The sequence below is a fragment of the Lissotriton helveticus genome, chromosome 10, assembly GCF_964261635.1.
Source record: "Lissotriton helveticus chromosome 10, aLisHel1.1, whole genome shotgun sequence".
NCBI lineage: Eukaryota > Metazoa > Chordata > Amphibia > Caudata > Salamandridae > Lissotriton > Lissotriton helveticus.
The window spans coordinates 346,420,678-346,441,617 of record NC_136071.1 but is presented as its reverse complement, the minus strand read 5'-3'; the positions used below and the strand labels follow the sequence as shown (position 1 = coordinate 346,441,617).

Below are 20,940 nucleotides of genomic sequence, written 5' to 3'. Positions count from 1 at the left end.
ATTTGAAATGTCTTTAACTCCAGTTCAAACCTGGGTCTGTGTAGCCTTCAGCCTTTGGCTTAGCCACATAATTCCTCAAAGGTTTAACCTGAAATATTGGCTCCATCATAGCCTTCCAGGGAGAAGGCTGATCCTTGTAAGAGCGCTAGCTCCAGAGAATCAGCATCCTCTGTATGACCTGAAATAGCTCCATCATAGCCTTTCAGGAAGAAGGCCGATCCTTGAAAGAGTGCTGGCTCCAGAGCATCAGCATCCTCTGATGTCTTTAAGGTGTCCCAAGTGAAATTAGATGGTCGTTTTTGTATATTGAAAACCTTCAGTGTATGTCACAGTTTGTCACTTGTGTATATAGGTTCTAATTTCACTTGGGACGCCATACACCTTTTTTCTAATTCAATATTAATGTTTGATATGAACAATATTGCATTTTACTCTTTGGGCTTTTTTGAGTATGTACATCTTTGCCCATAATTATTGCCATTGTGCTTAAGGAATACCAGTATTATAAATACCAATGTTATTGTTCCAATTTTTCCACAGGTACCATTGTCTTTTGATATATAACATATACCCTGGGTCACTTGTGAGTAGGGTGACCCTTGTCTTTCCTGAATTGGAATACTGGAGGCAATACTTGCATATGGGATACTCTCAGCAAAATGCTATGACACTCTGTAGGTAAGTTTTGGCATGGAGCACCCATGAAAAAATGCCAGCGCTAGCCTACTGGAGGAAATTCTTGGCATAGTAGTCACCAGTGGCAAATTTCTTCTGATGGCACATTGGAGGACATTCTTGGCATATGGAAAGACAACTGTGGCAAGGTCATGGGGCCATCCATGACAAAATGTGGTCCATGACATATTAGACATAACCTTTGACATAAGAGACCTCCATAGCACAAGATAAGTATTAGGAACATTCTGGCACTGGCATATTGTATGTAATGTTTGGGTAAAAGGGGTCACCATGGCAAAATGCTGGTCCTAGCAATTGAAGTATTTTTTTTACATGAGGGGGCACCCATAGGACATTTTAAAAAGATAATTGGGTGGACACATGGGGACTGTCAGATTTCAGTAGCTTGGCACACCATGAAAGTACTTGAATATTTAATTAGTGTTTTTAGAGCCTATGGCCTTTTAGAAAATGTATGTGAAAATTGTGCATTAAAATGCAATAGTAAAGACCATTTTTCCCAAACTTTTCAAAGGGACGTGAACACCCCACCCTTTGTTCTCCCCTAGAATGTATTATAATAATCGGGCACTTATGTAACTTCAGCAATGTTAATTATTATGATGTCATCGGGATTAAGGTTATGTGACATCACTTCTTGGGACGATGCAGAGACAAAGTCATATGATGTCACTTCCTGTGATAGCATTAAGGTCATAGGGCATATGATGTCACTTCTGCTACTCCTGGCATTTCGGTGAATCGACATCCATGCTTAAGGCACTTTACAGACTTGCCTCAGTCTTCAAAACTAAGTGACTGTCATGGTCTGTACCCATACACTTTTTACGCTCTTCTTCTTCTGCATGCCTTCTGGCAATGCCAAAGTAAAAGGAGGGGATCGAGGTTTTTCTGTATGCACCACATAACCCTGGAATTCTTTCCCTGTCACACTACCCAAAGAGTCTGACTTGTTCTCCTTCATACGCTCTTTAAAGAGCTGGCTTTTCAAACAAGCTTATTCACCATAACTGACTAGGTCAACTAGAGCCAAGAAACAAATGGTGTACTAGCACTTTATCAAGCATTAATTACATTACATTAAAGGTAACGATCAAGCTAATACTCAAGCATCTGGAATGACCTCCTATCCATACCCCATGCAAAAAAACACACCAGTGCATTCGGGTAACTTTAAAAATGTTTTATTTTCAATTTTCCTGATTATTGTTATTTATCTCACAGTATTTAAAAAAAAAGTTGAATAAAGTACAAAAAGTCAGTTGAAATACAGCAAAGGTTTAAGGAACTGGCCACATCTGGCCGGAGAATGATGTACACACAAGGGTCACGTACCAAATCACCCACTTGGAACACAGTGCTTTCGGGGGTGTCAGCTTCTTCCTTCCGCTTTCCATACAAAATACACCAAAGCATGCCATGGAACTCACAGGGGGGCGGTTATGCGTGAGAGGGAAAGGGGGGTTGTGGATGGAGCATAACAACAGTTAAGAGCTCTGAGAATCATGGGAAATCAGATCTCCCCAGCACTTTACGTCAGATTGTTCTGCAGACAGTTCACCTCCGGGCTGTCCGGCTCACACTTCTCACAGTCGGCTTTCGGTGAGAGGGAGTTCTGGATGTTGAAGGCCTCCTCATCTTTCAGGCCAGGCCGTGGAGGCTCCTGCAGCTTGTGCGGGGCACTAGGATCCTCCTGGTAATGGATTTGGAGGGGTGGAGATTGGTAAAGGGAAGCGGGAAAGAAAAAGAGGGGACATAAGCCATAGTTGACAAATGATCAATTATACACTGCAAACTAGGTGACTCAATGCTGCATTTCAGCTCAACATTGTGGTGTAGACCCAAGTGTGTCGAGGAGGTGTGGGGAGAGAAGTCCTGATATTTTTTGGGGGTTTTAGCCATTGTAATTACTGTATGGACTATATGATTTGCAATATATACTGAGAACTCAAGTGCCAAATCATTAGGAGTCAGTGTCACACCCATGAGCTCTGTCTAATCAACTGAATATGAATGTTATTCCCAGTAGTGCAGTCTCAATTTTTGGCAAGATTAATAGCCCCACTGACTTTAAGGGAGTCTCAGATTTGGGAATAAGTCAATTTTGTTAACTCATTAATATTTGGCCTTAACTTCTCTTGTACGTCAGATATCTATGTATAAGGGTGTATGGGGGGTGCAGGTTCTCAGTTCTAAACATCAAAGGCACAGATTGCAAGGTGCTACCAAGCAGTGAAGTTACAACCAAGCTTGTCCATCATCTCCAGCAGCAGTTCTCAAGCCTGTCCACCAGAAGGCAGTGCTAAAGGAGTTGTCAACAAATCCATAGTGAGCATTGAGAGAAACAAACACCATCTAACCTGTAATGTTCTGCAAATTTTCTTTATTTGGATAAAGGGAAAGCTATGTAGCATTTTGTATGCTGTTATCCAGTCAATTTGAAGTATCATGAGCCGAGTCCATCGTGGTTGTGGAAGATTTAATGGAATTCAGGAGGCAAACAGAGGCCGGTTGGCCGACACAACAAGTAAGAGCACACTCATCTCCGACTATTGCAATTCCACCCCTTTCATCGGCAGGGCTGGACAGGATTTGTGGCACAGAGGTGAACCCCTGGGGGGCTGGGGGTGAGTGCCCTGATTCAGGGCTGAGGGAACCACAGCACAGCTCTCAGCCTTGAAAGCAAGCAAGGCTAAGGGAGCAGCACTGTACTTTCTCCAAAGTACCGGCATGATATACTGCTGCTGAGATGTAATGGCATCTATCATTTTCAAGAATCAGAAGAATTGGAACGTTTTATGAGTTTCTATTTAGATCTGACTGTAATATGTTTGATTTTTCAAGTAATGTATTGGAAAAATGTCATCCACTGGCATAATTTTTTTCAAACAATTCTTGGAACGAAAACATCAACAGCTCTCTCATTGGCAAGGTTAGACACCTTGCACCAACTATGCAACATGGGCTGGTCTGAAAACATTTCCAGAGGTGGTTTTATTTACTAATTTACCTCTGGACCTTACATATGTGTTCTACGCTACTACCCACAGCTGTTAGTTGCTCTCCTAGATATAGTGTTGTCTGTGTAGACCTGAAACTAGCAGACAACCTGGAGGTCCTTCCCACTTTGGAAGAGAACTCAAAGTGTTCCTGGGAGCAGTGATATTTTTTATAATGAGGAGAGAATGGATTGTTGACATGGAATGCATGTGTGTGCACTGCTGTTGATGATATAAATTGAATATTCAAACTGTGGAGACTGCTTTGCGTAGGTTTTGGACTTTGGAGCATGTTGTTGTTTTAGTGCATCTCCACTTTCATATGATTTGTGGGGTATAGCTCAGCACATGCGGGCGGGGGGCTGGTCGTGTGTGTTAGTTGATGAATAAAGCATTTACTGTATGAAAATAGAAAAAATCCTTTGCATTTTTCCTGCTTCCTTTGAAAGGACCTGGGTGAAACAGTTGACCTACTCTAACACAGAGTGCTGCCAGTAAACGACTGTTCTAATTTTTCAACACTAGAAGTTGGAATTTTCTGTTTTCGTGTTGACCCAATGAGCTCGCTTCATACTTGCAGTATGATGTGCTAGTTGGTTAGTGATGTCTTGAACTCTGCTGAGAGTTAACTGATGCTGCTAAACAAAAGCTCCCAGCATGCAAGGGGGGACTGTATGCCTGTGTCGAAGTTTTGTTTGCTATAATGTTTAAATATTTCTATGCAAGTGATATGTGTGTTCTCCTCAAAGACAATGTCTGAAAGACACAGTACATTTGAAAGCACATTTGAAAATTGTCGTATAAGAGCACACTTAAAAACATTCCGCCATAGGATTTAGAGGCCACTTTCAGGAATCACTGACTGGTAAGGTTCCCAACCGGCTCCATGCTGCCAAGGGCACAACACTCCACTCTAGCCAGTGTTTCTTTCTATAAACCTCTACAAGTTGGAAACTGGGGCAACTGAGGTCCATCCAAATTACAACTCTCTAAATACCTCTCCAAATACCCTGGATTGCTAAATACATCACAGAAGAACTCAAAAACGGGGTCCTTGATGACATGGACTCACCTGATCACCTTACTTTGACAGGTTCCTGACCTACGGGTGTTGTAGGCAGAGGATAAGGCTCGCCAGGGCTAATGTTGGAGTCGTCACTTTTGTTCTCACAGGTTATAGGTACAATGAGTGACCTTCCCTCATATTTTAATTGGATTTATAGTTTGTTGAGTGATACAATCGCTTTAGGGTCCCTGTGGCTTTTGGAGATGTCACCATGTGAGAAATCAGCAAAGCAGCAGGCCCCTCACTAGTCCTGATTCCATGAATGAATAGCTCTTCCAGACTGGGTCCTACCTTGCATTCCGGTACTTGTCCCGCATTTATAGCGGGATAATGGCAGCAGAGAGGTATGGACATGTGACCTGCGGGTCACAGATTTCAAGCCTCCTGGACGCGTGAGGGAAATAATATGAATGCCTCCTATCTGGGTAATGGCAACCACTGCTATCTATCTAAGAGCATAGAAACAATTCGATTTGTGGTGAATGCGGCATAAACGTACAATATTACAGGCCAATCTTACATATTAGATACTACTAGCACCACATTTCCGTTGCTGAATGCTTCATGACCTCAGACCATTGTGCAAAACTCCAATTCACATCCATTTAAGCATATCTGACACCTATACATATCAGTTATGATTGACTCTATTCCCGTAACTGGCCCATGACAAGGGAGTGACTTGTAGCAGTCTTGTTTTTTCCACCATTAATACTAAGAATGCTGGCCATTGAAGCTCCATACCTATGCAGAGAAAAGTACAATTACAGGTCCCAAGAGGCTTAGTGCTATTGGCTGAAAAAACAGGACTGACTGGACAAGGTGCCCTTGACATTGGACTAGTTGCCTGATTTGCATCCCTTTGATTCAGGTGTAGAGAACTGTGCGTTTTCCCAAACTAGTCCACCTACCTCCGCAAAGGAGAGCTTCTTTGACCCTTTGGAGAGATACTATGTGTGCTTACCTGCTGCCGAGAATTGAGTCTGGTCGGCTTTGAGGTACTACTGCAGCCAATGGAAAAAGAGGATTGAAACAAGATGTCAACAAATCGAGCACTGGGTAAACAGGGCTAGGCTTTGAAATACACAGTCTAGTCTAAGATCTAGGAGCTGGTCACAACTACTCTAGGAAAAAGCTAATTCTAAGTAGCTAAAAGATGGCCTATTCCAGGAAAGTACTTCCAATGGTGCCAGCGGAAGATTCTTTAAAGAACAGTGCACTAAAGCAGACTACGGCACACTGCCCGAGAAGACTTTCATAGCCAACTATTCAAAGAAAGGTGCTAAGAAAACTGCCACTTCGATTATGCTGCACATGGCAATTATGGACTCATGCCCTGTGCCTGTAACAGCTGTTGAGATCCAGTGTAAGGCAATTATTAATTGCCATCAGTTTTCTTTTCCATACAATGATTGGGGTTAAGACATGTGAGTTGTGAATGTGTCGCTAGTTTGATGCGACCTCTGCAATCCAAGGAAGACACAATGTATGGGGTTTGGCTGACATGGCCCGTACAAAAAGTTGAGCCAATATTGCCTCTGGTGTTTTATTCCTAGGGTAAAGTATTCGACCGGCCTGGAGTTGTTGCAAAAACATTAATGATCCTAGGCTCTTTCCAATGAAATTTATGGATAAACATATTTTTCATTGTTATGGTATATTTGATCTACGGAAGGTCAGCAGTTGACCATCTTTAGGTTGATATTGGAAAGTGGCAGGACCCCGTGTTTTCACAAGTACATAGAATCGAGACCCATGTCTACAAGGTATCAATGGCAGGGTAATCTCCATCAAAAGGTCCAAGGTCTGTTTCTACGCATTCCATGAAAACATGGTTCGCCCAAGGCCTTACACTTTTTTAGGGTCGCCATAGGACTTTTTAGACAAGAAATGCACTACTTATTTTATGTGTCAGTTTCAGTGGAAAGAGTGATGCTAGAAATGAGTTTAGGAATCTGAGATGTTCCTATCAACCTTATTCATCTATTGTACATTTGTTACATGTACATACACATGCAAGTCATCGACCGAAGTGACGAACACAAGCTTCCCAATACAGGAATGAACTTTAGCAATTACAAGTGACAACCAATTTCAGAGCAGAGCCAGTAAAGGAGTGGTGAAGGAGTCTCGTGTCTGGTTTCAGTCCCGAGGTTTAGTCTACCACCAATCTATGGAAACTGGCCTGCAACCAACTCAACTGACCTGGCCTGAGCTGATGTATCAGGTTTATGCATGTGTTGTCGGATGTTGGAGAAATGGGCAGTGAGACAGACTAGATGCACAAGTGTTGTGTCATAGCAATGGGCAGCATGAAGAGGCCTGTGGTAACCAACATATTGAAGGGTGGGGAGGAGCTTGGCGGGCATCCGTGATGGCCGCGTGAGCACAGCGCTCTCCGGACCCCCGCCACTCCCGGCATGATATCCTGAACATATCCTGATTCTTCACGAGGATTTGTATAGAGGACACTGGGCTGATCTTTCTGTGCTTTTTGGAATTTGATTTGGACCATGGGCGCCGAAGATACGACGACTCAAACTTTCGGGGTCCGCCCGTGAGGTTCGCCCGGGTCTGGGTGCGGCCCTGTGGCCGTCTCTGAGTTGAACAACAGCGGCAGGGGAATTCGACTCGTGGGTCCCCCTCTTAAGTTTCGGTTTCGATTCTTCCTCAGACTGAGACATCTGGCAGAGGAGTCTGGCCCTTGCCGGGTCCAGCGCGCGAGACTGCTGTTGTGCCTTTGGCTAGCTGATTGTCCTTCCGGGCTGGTTCACACCTAGTGGTACCCTCGCCGCTGCTTTTTGGTCCGAACGCCCTATTCTCCTGTGGCCATTTCCATCTGGTCGAGTGTGTCCCTCGGGACGCGGCTTCCAACATGGCGGGCAGAGGGGACTGAGAGACACGAAAGACCAAAGTGCCCCTGCGTGGGGGCCCGGTCCAGTCTAACGTTATGGACCGGTATACCCACTCGAAGGGGTCCCCTGGAGCCACCTTGCCCGGCCCGAGAGCAGTTGAATACACTGTGGACTCGTCGACGGAGCCGTCCCTGCAGGACATCATGGGCGCCATTTCTGGCATGAAGGAAACAATAGGCCAACAGTACGAAGCTTTGGCCCACAAAATCGACACCGTGGCCATTGATGTGAACTTGATTCGGGCCGACCTATCTAAAACCAATGAGAAGGTGAAATCATTGGATCTCAAGTCATCCAGCCTCACAGCCGACGTCTCGGAGATACAGACGGAGATTGGCAATCTCCGAAGGGTGAACGATTTCATGACCCGGCGCTTGGAGGACTTTGAAAACAGGGCACGTCGTTGTAACGTGCGTGTGGTTGGAGTTCCGGAAAATCCGGACCCGCATTCTGTTGATCTCCTGGTCGAGGACCTGATACAGAACTACCTTTCTCCGTCTGGGTTGAGTAAATTCTTTGCAGTGGAACGTGCCCATCGTGTTCCGGGAGGCCAGGGCAAGCCGGGCGCCCCGCCGAGGCCTATTGTTGCGAAACTCTTTCACTATAGGGATCGGGACGCTATCCTGCAGGCTTCGCGTGTGAAGGGCCCGGTGGCCTTTGAAAACGCCACGGTGAACTTCTACCCGGACTTTTCTCAGTTGGTGCAGAAACAGCGTATGGGCTTCCGTGGAGTCAAGAAGCGTCTCCGGGACATGGGACTGCGCTACGCTATGCTTTTTCCGACCAGGCTGCGAGTTGAGTACAATGACCGGACCTTTTTCTTTGATCGGCCTGAGTCAGTGAATGACTGGCTAGACTCTCTGCCGGACCGACCTCCTGGGACTGAGCCTGCCGAACACCCGGGTGGTGCTGAGGGTGGTATAGAGAGCTGAACTACTTGTTTATGCCCGGGTCTCCGTGTAGCGTAACTTCTTCTGGGATTTTATGCCTAAGTGCCTCTATTTTCTGTGTGTTCTCCTCGTTATTTGTTTTGATTGGGGTGGCGGGTGGGACAGGGCCTTTCCTCCTCCGGGGTCTTTTTGTAGAATGGGGGTTCTTGGGCGACAGGCACACTGCATGTTGGGGTGGCTCTTTAGCTTCTTGCAGGGGTGCAGGGTGGGGGGAGTTTTCTTGTTCGTTGGGGGGTGGGTTGCTGGGAAGTTTGATGTTTGTGTTTTGTTTTTTCAAGGCGATTCTACTTTGCTAATGATGTTTTCTATGTCATGCTCATTGGGGGGGGTTTCGGCATTACTGTGTGGGATGGGGGGTAGCGGGTTGAGGTTTATTTCGTGGAATGTCAATGGTCTGGGGGATCGTATAAAGCGGGGTGTGGTGTTGCGATGTCTACGACGTTTGTCTCCTGATATTGTTTTTCTACAGGAGACTCATCTGGTGGGCAATACATGTCGTGCAATGAATAGGTGGGGCTATCGCCTCGTCGCACATTCGGGGTTTACCACCGGTTCCAGGGGGGTGGGTATCCTTGTTCGGGCTTCCCTCCCCCTGGCAATTGATGATGTGATCCTTGATGATCGGGGGCGTTATGCCGTCCTCGTGGGACGCTATGAGGGTCGGACCCTTTCCCTGTTTGCCGTTTATGTGCCCCCCGGTCTACAGACCTCTACCTTTTCCGATTTGGGCCGAGTGTTGTTGAGTCTCCCTGATAGTACTCTTTTTGTGGCGGGTGACTTTAATTCTGTGTTCTCCGGTCTACATGATCGTCACCCCCCTAGGGACACTCCTTCGGCCCAACAATGGCTGGGTGGGTTTCTGGATACTTTTGGTCTGGTGGATTGTTGGAGACTCCTGCACCCTACTCAGCTTCAATACACTTTCCATTCCGGGGCCCATGGGAGTCTGTCTAGACTGGATTATTTCCTGATGCCTGCGGCGCAGTCGTCTGCTGTTCGGGAGATTAGACACCTCCCCCGGGGCATCTCTGATCATTCACCGCTTTGGCTTTGTTTTGAGGTGGGGGTGGAGGCGGCGGGCCGGGTGGCTCCTATCAATCCATGGTACCTCACCTCCCCCGAGACCAGTGGTCTCTTGATTAAGTCGTTGGACAATTACTTTTTAGACAATGAGGGGTCTGTCTCCTCTGCAGTGTCCCTGTGGGAGGCCTTTAAAACAGTGATCCGTGGGCAGGCCCTTTCCCTTATTGCTGAATCCAAGAAGGCGAGGAATCGGGAGCTGGTGGACCTTGATCGGGAAATTGTTGAGATAGAGGCTGACCTGGAGTCGAATGTTACTCCTGGTAAACTCCACGCCCTGGGTCTGAAACAATTTGCTTATAGGTCTCTGGTTACGGACGCGGCTAAAATGATGTTTCGGGAGCAACAGGGTCGTTTGTATGATGTGAGGGACAAAGCGGGTAAATTGCTGGCGTGGTTGGACAAGAAGGAAAGGGCGAACCGTGTGGTACCAGTGATTCAGACTTTGAATGGTGTGAGAGTGACTGACCCGGTTGGAATAGTGGAATGTTTTGCGGACTATTTTCGTGTGGTTTATTCCCCTGTATCTGACCGGGACGTTGATGACTCTCGCCTCTTGTTGCGCGATATAGCTCTGCCCTGTGTCTCCGATTTGGACCGAGTCTCTTTGGACTCTCCTTTCTCGACGGACGAGATAGCAACTGCCATTCGCTCACTCCGTTCGGGCAAGGCTTTGGGCCCGAATGGATTGCCAATTGAGTTGTACAAGCTGCGTCCTGATAAGGTGGCGCCCTATCTTCGTACCATGTTTTTGGAATCCCGGGATCGGGGCATTCTCCCATATGATCAGCGTTTGGCTACGATCGTTGTTATTCCCAAAGAAGGTAAACCCCGGGACCTTTGTTCGTCTTATAGGCCCATTTCCCTGTTGAATGTTGAACCCAAGGTTCTGGCTAAGCTCCTGGCTACTCGCCTCCTGACGGTTATCAGCAGCCTGATTCATCCGGATCAATCCGGATTTATCCCGCATCGCAACACGGCTCTTAACCTACGTCGTCTCCACGGCGCCATTGCGAGGGCGGGGCTTCTGACGGAGCCGGCCATTTTGGCTTCGCTGGATGCCTCGATGGCCTTTGATACTGTAGAATGGCCCTATCTTTGGGCGACTCTTGAGAAATTTGGTTTCGGCCCGGGGTTTATTGGCTGGGTGAAATTGTTATACGCCGAACCCTTGGCGCAGGTTGTGGTTAACGGTCGAGTTTCTGTACCCTTTTGCCTTGGTAGGGGGACCCGACAGCGGTGCCCCTTGTCTCCGTTGCTTTTTGCGCTTGCCTTGGAGCCGTTGGCTGCGTGGCTTCGATGGGAACCTTCCCTCAAGGGGATCCGTTGGTCGCCGGATTTTGAGGACCGCGTCTCGCTTTACGCGGATGACATTCTTCTTTACCTTACTTCCCCGCGCAAATCTTTAAATGTCTTATTTGACGTTCTCACTTCGTTTGGCGCTAATTCTGGTCTGATTATTAATTGGGCTAAGTCCTGTGTGTATGTTCTCTCGGGTGTTCTGCCCCCACTGCCGGACAGATTTCCTATTCAGGTTGTCCAATCTGGCTTCAAATATTTGGGGATCTTCATTACGCTGGACGCTTCACTCCGGTTCGAGCGTAATCTCCTCCCCCCGCTTCTTAGACTGCGACTGGACGTGGCCCGCTGGCGTAAGCTACCCCTATCTCCTCTGGGCAGAGCTGCCCTCTTTAAAATGATGTCGTTGCCACGATTCCTATACGCACTTCAGAATTCCTATGACGACGTTCCCGCAACCTATTTCCGAGAGATCGAGAGTCTCCATAGGCAACTGATTTGGGACGGGCGTCCACGTATTGCCCTTGCGAAACTTACCATCCCTTGGTATGATGGGGGCATGGCGCTCCCTGATAACAAAAGATATTATTGGGCTACCCAGCTCTCTGCCATTAATCATGCAATGTATTCCCCGGGTCGAGATCCGGCATTCGAGATGGATAGACTCCAGCTGCCGGGAGGAGATTTTAATAGAGCGCTTTATTCCAGATCGGCTGGGCGCCATCTTGCGGGCCCATCCAGGACCGCAGTCAGTGTGTGGCGCGCCACGAATGTGAGTCTGGGGTGGGAGAATCGACTGACAATGGCGACTCCGCTTTATGCTTCCGAACGTTTGGGATCTCTCTGGTCTACTAAGGGCTTTGACCGCTGGGATATGATTGGAATATGTAAAGTGGGTGATGTCTGTGTGAAAGGTGAAGTGAAGTCCTTCAAGGCCCTTCAGGCCGAATATGACTTGAGTGACAGAGAATTCTTTCGATATCTGCAGATCCGACATGCTCTGGCCTCTGTTCTGACTCCTGGTGTGACTTTACCCGAGTCCTCCCCCCTCGAGGATCGCATACTGGATGGCCACCTTCCCGATAGCACTATCTCCCTGATTTACAAGAAACTGATTAATAATCGCGCTGACTTACTGGTCCGACTTAGGGAGGTTTGGGTCGGGGACAGGCTGGAATTGGACGACGAAGATTGGCAATCGGCACTCTCTTCTCCGAAGGAGGTCGCCATCCCCGCCCGTCTCCGTTTGGTTCAGCTTAAGATCCTCCACCGGGTGTATGTAACTGGTCCGCGTCTGGTAGTGATGGGTTTTTCCCCGGATGGTTTATGCAAACGTGGTTGTGGGATGAGTGCTACATTTCTGCATATTATTTGGGAGTGCCCTGCGGTGGCAACTTATTGGACTGATGTGCTTGCGGTGATGACTGTTGTGACTGGAATTGCTCTGCAGCCTGAGGCCCGACGGTGTCTGTTGAATGTGTGGGAACCCACCGACTATTCTGTGGCCCAGACCAGATGGGCGACCGTGGGATACATGGTCGCTAAGCGGGATATTGCGCAACTCTGGGGCGCCTCTAGACCTCCCGATGTTTCGGTGTGGGAGGATAACATGGACTGGGCCATGTTTCCTGAGAGGACCGTCTATGTAGCTAGGGGCAGACCCAGGGCGTGGACGAAGATTTGGGGTCAGTGGAACGACTATCGTGGGAATATTTGTACTCCTCCCTTGGTTGACACACCCGATGTTACCCTGTCTCCCTAGGCTGATGTTCCCGGAATCTCTTATGCTGTTCTGTAAAATTGTTATCCTCCCCGCTGTCCCCCCCCCCCACCTTGCCGAGTCCCATTGATTGTGCTTTCGTGTTCCTGATTGGTAGCTTCCCCTCCGCCTTCTGGGCTGACTTTGATTAGTATGCATTCGCCTTTTCTTGTAGTTCGTTGTTGTTTGTATGTATAAAACGGAAAATTGCTGTGTCCTGTCCGATATTTTGAGTAATAGTTGGAGTTTGTTTATGCCTGACCACGGGAGAGATCGTATGCCTCTTACGTTGTGCATTGCTGTTAGCGGCCAGCCCGTGTGGTTGTAGGCCCATCCTTGTAACTCTTATTTGATTGCTCAATAAACGGTTTTCAATCCAAAAAAAAAACAAAAACATATTGAAGGGCAGCCGGAGAGTGGACCTCTGACATATTTCACTTCAATTAGGAGAAAACTGAGAAGGATGCCATGAACAGGGCTTGAAAGAATCTGAATTTGGAGATTAGAAGGTTTGCAGAGGCAGTGATGTTGAATATTAAAGACAGGAAGCACTTATAGGTAACAGACAGCAAACCACATATTTTGGATTACAGCAAAGGTGCCAACTAAGTAACTTGGGAAATAGTACTGAACGGCACAGAATGAAGCTTGAAAATGCAATCAGTGAAAGGTTTTCATTAGTGAAGGAGATTGTTGGTTTAAGGGTTTATGATGCTGTTTGTTGAGAAGGGGATACGAGTGGGGGTATTGACTCCTGCGTTGATATGCCAACTCAGGGTCTTGAGGACATGGTCACCTGGTCGACTCTGGAAGACTAGTAGATCCAGATGAGGATAAGAGGCCGACTAGGCTCGGCATGACAATAAAGGGCTAGTAAATCTGGAAAGTATACAAATAATGTCAGTCTGCATGCGACCAGTAGGTAAGTTAATAAATTGGGGGATGTCTTGTAGGGCCAAGACTGGAAAGACAGGAAAAAGAAAGCTTATGGAGTGGTAGGATAGGGTTTGCACAGCCGGCCTGACAGAAGGATCAGAAGAGGGATTGGGACCAGTGCGGTCATGTTGGTGTTGATTTATGGTAGGACGGCAATAGTAGCACTATTTAATAGTCATTGTAAACCATCCACCTATACCCAACCTGAAATGAGGCGTAAGGCTCCACCAAGGTCTAGGCGCTTACTTTGATTCGTCTTTGCTTGATTGGTTTTGATTCATTTTGTGCATTGATTTATATATCCAGGAAAGCAATGTGTTTATCCTGACGATGATCCCATAATCTAAATAGATCGAAACTTCGTCGATCTAGTCACTCTGATCCACTTGTTTATATACAATTGATTAATGGGTGCAGTAGTGCTGTGTTTAATCAATAAATGTCCTTGATTCTGGACATATTTTAGTACACTAACTAGTTTTGTCTGTGAAATCTTAGCAAAACCTGTTGAGGTTTACCCCGCAGGGGTACCCACTTCTATCAATTAATTTTTACTTTTATTACTTTAATAACATGTTGTTTTAACTGTTAATTGGAAATCTCATGGTCATTATTGTTTGATCCCAAAGTATTACTTGCTTAACTTATGTTGAGGGACCCATGTGACTGAATACAGAATGTAAGCACTCGAGTTGTTCATTAGAACTCTCTAGTGAAGCTACAATAGATCACTGGAGAGTCGTTTGACAGACCACTGCTGTTGTTTGGAGTACAAGTTGTACTCAAAACGCCACACTTTGTCAAAAATGGGTGAGAAGGATATTTAAGAAATTATAGAAAATGTGTCCTCTGCTTTCTAGAACATGAAGCATAATTTCCATGACAAAATGAAACCCCTCATTTTGTTAATTTACTGTAATCTCCTCCACAGGAAAAGCTTTTAGTTGTACAGCTCAGATTCCAGCAACATGGTATTTAGATGTGCCTCACTTTTGTCATGAAAATAGATTGCTTTCTCTCAAGTTGTTCATTAGAACACGGTGGGAGTCTGCAGCAGAACACGGAGGAATCAACTGGCAGACTGCGGCTGCAGTTGGAAGTACACATTTTACTCATCATATCACACTTTTTCCTATATAATTTATAGAAAATCAGTTTTCATTTTAGCTACTGGAGCACCTTCCGTAACTTCTATATGACAACCATTTCGCCCCAAATTGTAATGGTCTTACTTACAAAAGCAATATTATCTGGAGGAATGCTCAGCTTGTTATTGACAAGGATGGAGTAGGGTCTTCCGCTTCACATCGGGACTGCCTGAACCCACCACAGTCAATAACTCCTTGTGAATGCCCTTCCCCTTGGATAATATTTGTTAATTAGTGAGTTGTTTAGGGTAGTTTGTGAAGATGTGCCCGAATGTAGCATGGCTTGTAAGAGCAGACTTGTTACCTTAAAGCAGCCTTTTTCACACTCTATGGTGCCTGTCACTACTTGTTCTGGTCCACCAAATTTAGCTATGGCGTCACATATAGAAAGATGCTTCAATTACTTATAAATAGCAACTATACACCGAAGGATTTATCTGTCTATCAGCCTTAGGCTGTGACTGTCCAAGAAGCTTAAGATGGAGACTGGCTCTTGTACAGCTTCAAGGACTGTCCAACAAGCAGATCTATGAGAAGGCTATTAAACACCCGTGGTGTGGGGATGTCCAAGAACCTTTGGATACGGTTGTTCTACATTTGTATGATGAAAACAACCATAAGATACATGCATTATCTGAATACATTCGGGGTGTCCATCCACCAATCATATGATGGACCTGTTCAACAACCATGAGATGGGACTGACCAATGATCAAAGGATAAGTATGCCAAAAAGCTTTATGGATTGAGCTGTCAAACAACCTGAAGATGAGCCTCTCCAGTGACTCTTGATTAGGGTTATCGAACATTCAACTCTAAGGATGAGATTGTCTCTAGGTAGAAACTGTTCAACAACCTTAGTATAAAGCTTTTTAGCCCAGCAAAACATGGATGGCTCACTTCAACAAACAACCCTATAATGGGGTGTCGAACATTCCTACGATAAGACTCTCCAGAATCACTATGGTGGGCATGTCCATCTACTAATCCTAAAATGGACAATATAAAAATCCCAAGTATGGGTCTGTCCAATATTCAGTCTTGTAGATAAGGCTGTCAGACAACCATAGGAAAGAAACTCTCCAAAAACACTAGGATAAACATATACAGTGCAACAATCCTACTGTGAGTTGCGTTGTAACCATAGGATGGGGGTGGTCAACAATGAAAAATATGATCAAAATGTACAAAAAAGAAAAACCTAACTTTGTGGTAATGGGCATTCCTAGTGTAAGGTGCCCCACACCCAATTCCAGAATAGAGCGGTCTGAAATACCTAGCTGGAGCTATTCAATCTCAATTCTTGGGGGTATTAGGACGAATTTGTTCACTCCAACCAATCCATTATCGGGTTGTTGAGCAACCCTTGGATTGAGGTTATCAACAACAAGCCACAGGTCAAGGCAGTTCAACAACGATCTGATGGGGCTGTCTAACAACCAACGTTAGGATCAAATTAAGAATGTGATGTGTTGACCAAAGACCATACAATGTTGCTATCCATTAACCCGGGGACTGGGTAGCACAATAATCCTAGGTCTTTACTGTGAACAGAGACATATGCTGGTTCTTCTGTAAATCCAGGATGAACTACAGATTAATAAATGCAATCTTCCACCGGCACAAGCTTAAAGGCTGTTCATCTTTTGCCGTGCATAGAAGAGGGCACTTGTCTGCCTATTGCTGTGACAACTGCCTCTGATGTTGGTCTGTGTGTGAGCTCATCCTCTCTGTGGCCAAGAATGCCTTGATTATTCACAGATACATCTTTGACAGCTCTTCCTAGTCTTCCTTGTCACAGTACTTTTTGAGACAATGTCATCTGCATGTCTTTGTAAAGCTGTCCTTCCCTTACTCTGACTAGCCCTGTGATTTTGGATCCACTGGAGGCGCTCCCCCTTTCAAGCGAGTCATTTTCAACAGAACCCAACTCTGATGAAATGACATACACCTAAAGTATAAGTACAGCTCAAGTAAGGGTGCCATCTGTCCCCTCGCCCTCATACCAGTCTGTGAGGTGATAGGCAGTAGTGGCAGCAAAATTCTAGCCCAGGGTTCTCTTTCAACATCTATTCAGTTCTACATAATTGGAGTTCCTTTGCTATCCCAATGTATCATAGATGTTGTGTGTCAGTGCTTCTCTTTCCTATCATCATGTATCAAATATGTACGCGTTTCTGTTTGATGCGAATGTAAGCTGTCCAATAGGGTCACACTGAGAATAGCTCCACAAGATGAGGGCTTCCCCTGCAAGCTATCTCCATGTCCATGATGAGTGTGACAGCCTACATTGTGCTTTACATACAGGCTTATCTTCCTTGTGAGTGGAGAAGGAATCCTCATTCCTCGCATTTTCTAGAGTAGATTTCCCCTGTTCAGTTAAACCCACCTCATAAGATTTTTCTGTTGCCTAGTAACTCTGATGATCTGATGTTCTGGCTTTACAGAGATCAGTTCTGACTTGTCTGATCTCTGACTTGTGCTAAAGTTGATATACTGACAAGTAGGTTCCTGGTAGCGCCAACTGAACTGGGCATCGCGATGACCAGGCATTCATGAAAAACAAGAGAGGAGCAAGAAGGAAAAAAGGGTATGGAGGATCACCTCCTGAGAGCAATGAAATTTTGTCTGCAATTTATTCCTAAAAGCTGAATCAAATGTTAACAACAAATAATCATGACACATTTTGAAATACATATTTTAACGTCCAGGATTCATAGTACCTTTAGATGCCTTGCTAACATAATGGTCACTAGTAATACTCTATGTTTAAATATAAGAGGTAGCAAAAGGTGGAAGATCAACACATAATCTAGAAGCAAAGCCTTAGGATTCTCTGTAGAAAAGCCTAGAAAGCAAGGGCTCCTCTTGCAACAGATTATCTTAAGCCTCCCTAACAGCCGTAAAGGATGAGTACTTATTTTGGAGTCTACAACAAACCTAGATCAAATCTCTCCTGTAGGAATTAAAGGGTAATTTTTACTGTAAAAGACACAGGATCATGCCAAATATTTGCACACCTCAAGGAAAAACAGTTGCTGTCTATTAAAGATAATAAGAATTGAAAGCGACACAGCTACTGCAGACTCTTCACTAACTCCTAGGAAAGCACCATGCACTGCCATCCTTCCCATTCAACCTCCAAACCATTAGTGCCAAGCCTTAGCAAGGAACGTAGACTGTGCCAAAGACGGAAGGACCCTCAACCGTCACAGAAAATCCACTGCCATTTGCAGAAGAAAAGGAAACCACCGCCTCCTGGGCCAAAATACTACTATCATAATTGCATCTGCTCTTTTTCCACACTCTGGACACACGAGGAAATGGAAGTCAATCATAAAACAAAGATCACCTTGATCCTGCAGAGGCAGTGCATAACCCTCAGACCCTCTGCACTGGCAACCTAATTGGTGGAAAACAATTAAGTCCATTGCTGGGGTCCCAAATCTGCAATACAGATCTTGAAAAATCTTTTAACACAGAAAGTAGTCTGTCAGTGGGAAAATCACTCAACTCAGCCTGACCTCCCAAGAATCTAGATCTCATTCCCCCTCCAACTAGACAAAGGCCTCTGTTACTCTGATGTCAGTCTAGACCAAAACTGCTCTATACTGGAATCTAAGTGAATGAAACTCCGAGTACATGTAAAAATGTGTTCAATTCGCATCAGACATTTTAATCTCTGGGGCCTACCAGTGGCCTTCTTTCTAGATGTCTTGCAAAGTTGCTCCCCAGTCCAGACTGCGAGCATCCACAGTGATGAATATGGGAGGAAGAGGATGTAACAAAATTCCCTTCTGTAGGGTAGAAGTGTGTAGCTACCAACCTAATTCTGCTGTAAATACAGAGGAGGACGGAATTTAGTCCTCAAAACACATTAATTATGGGGATGATCAGTGAACATGCACGTGGGACTAGGCCAGGCAATTACAAATATACATAAAGATAAGTTACCTTACGCCCTTAGACTTTCCCTCACTGGAGCTTCCTTGTTTGCTAAAAGTCTCTTTAGCTGACTCTGTAATCTCACGGCTTCCTGCTTGGGCAGTAACAATTGAGCAATGTCTTTCCCAAGTAGAGGTCAAGTTCTGAACTGGCTGGTGATCTGGCTACTCCGTGATAAAGGGTTGATGCTCCCTGATGGCTCTGCATACCTGTAACATATGCAGTCTTGTTCTTGGTATTGGTGAAGACCTGTAATTCCATTATCAGCCCAAAGCACAAGTTACTACTTGTGTAACGATATATCTGTAAGAGACATTAGTTAGTGATAGATTCCTTACCTTAGAATATCCCCAGGCATCAGACTGGATCCGGAAACTTTTGCGTAGCCTATAACCTATTGGTTGTTTTGGATTTGCGTGTTTATATTCATTGTCTGATAAATTGAAAGCAAGTTGATACTGCTGATTAAGAAATCAATGAAATGATACATGAAAACTAGAAGGAATTTTTTGCCCAACAGAACCATTGTTGATATTGTGTATAACGCCCAGGTTCTGAGGGATACTGGGTTACCCCATAGTAATTTGCCAGATGGTAAGAGAGCGCACGTTTTGGGTCCAGACGGTGGAGCCTCTCTTCCTCTTTCGAGGAATGCGGAGGCGGAAAGAAGGTGGGCAAGGTGATGGACTGCCCAATGTGGAAGGCTGTGACTACCTTGGGCAGGAAAGAGGGTCTAGTCCGCAACACAACCTTGTCCGGATGGACAGAAAGGAAAGGAGGTTTAGAGGAAAGAGCCTGGAGCTCACTCACTCTCCTGGCAGAGGTGATGGCAACCAGGAAAGCAGTCTTCAGAGTAAGAAGACGGAGAGGACAGTTATGAAGTGGCTCAAAGGGAGCGCACATCAGATAAGTAAGTACAAGGTTCATGTCCCACTGAGGCATCACGAATGGAACAGGAGGGAACATGTGTGTGATGCCCTTCAAAAACCTATTTACAATTGGGGACTTGAACAAAGATGGCTGATCGGGTAGCCTTAAGAAGGCGGAAAGGGCAGAAAGGTAGCCCTTGATAGTGCCCAGAGCAGAGCCCTGCTGGGCAAGAGAAAGAAGGAAGAGGAGAACCTCAGAAAGGGTGGCAGAGAGTGGATCCATAGCCTATGCTGTGCACCATGCCACAAATCTGTTCCACCTGCAGGCGTATACCGACTTTGTGGAGGGACACCTGGCTGCCAGAATGACATTACAGACTTCAGGAGGCAAGTCAATTGGCCTCAACTGTCGCCGCTCAATCTCCAAGCTTGTAGGTGGAGACTGGACAGGTTCGGGTGGAGGACCGTCCCCTGCTGCTGCGACAGAAGGTCCTCCTGAAGAGGCAGACAAATCGGGGGATCGACAGACATGCAGAGTAGCTCTGGATACCAATATCTTCGTGCCCAGTCCGGAGCCACAAGGATAACCTGGGCCCGGTCGCGCCTGATCTTCTTCAGCACTCTGGGCAGAAGTGGTATAGGCGGAAAGGCGTACAATAGACCGCAACTCCACTCGCGACGAAAAGCGTCTCCGAGCGAGTGCCGCCTTGGAAATTCCAACGCGCAGAACTGATGACATTGCGCGTTCTCTTCTGTGGCGAATAGATCTAACCAAGGCTCTCCCCACTGCTGAAAGAGACCTTGCGCCAGGTCCGAGTTCAGACGCCATTCGTGATCCATCATGCACCGACGGCTGAGTTCGTCTGCCCTGGCGTTCAGAGCACCTGCCAGGTGTTGAACCACCAGGGTCACGCCCTGATGTTCCAGCCACTGCCAGAGGCGCAGAGCCTCCTGGCATAGGGTCCACGACCCCACCCCGCCCTGTTTGTTGCAGTACCACATGGCGGTGTTGTTGTCCGTGAACACCACTCCCCCAGACAGAGGGGAGGAATGCCTTCAGTGCAAGACGGATCGTCCGCAGCTCCAGAAGGTTGATGTGGAGCTGGGACTCCGCCGAAGAACAGAGGCCTCTGATCTCCACCTCTCCCATGTGGCCCCCCCCAGCCCTGAAGGGGCACAACTACGTGCTGCGGTTGGGGTAGGGATCTGCCGCTGACCCAATCGCGGTCCGTGAGCCACCACTGCAACTGTCTTGCAGTGCCCTCCGAGATCAAG

At 46.3% G+C, this 20,940-nt stretch overlaps 1 protein-coding gene across 6 annotated transcripts in view; it reads right to left on the bottom strand.

The window, feature by feature from the left end:
- Nucleotides 1–1,867: 1,867 nt before the first annotated feature.
- CSPG5 (chondroitin sulfate proteoglycan 5) overlaps nt 1,868–20,940 on the bottom strand; it is a 254,451-nt gene continuing 235,378 nt past the window's right edge. For all 6 annotated transcript variants that reach the window (XM_078662536.1, XM_078662539.1, XM_078662538.1 and 3 more), the window contains one exon: nt 1,868–2,392. In XM_078662536.1, the coding sequence (XP_078518662.1) occupies nt 2,231–2,392 (162 nt within the window). In that variant the 3' untranslated portion in view covers nt 1,868–2,230. The remainder of the gene's footprint in view (nt 2,393–20,940) is intronic.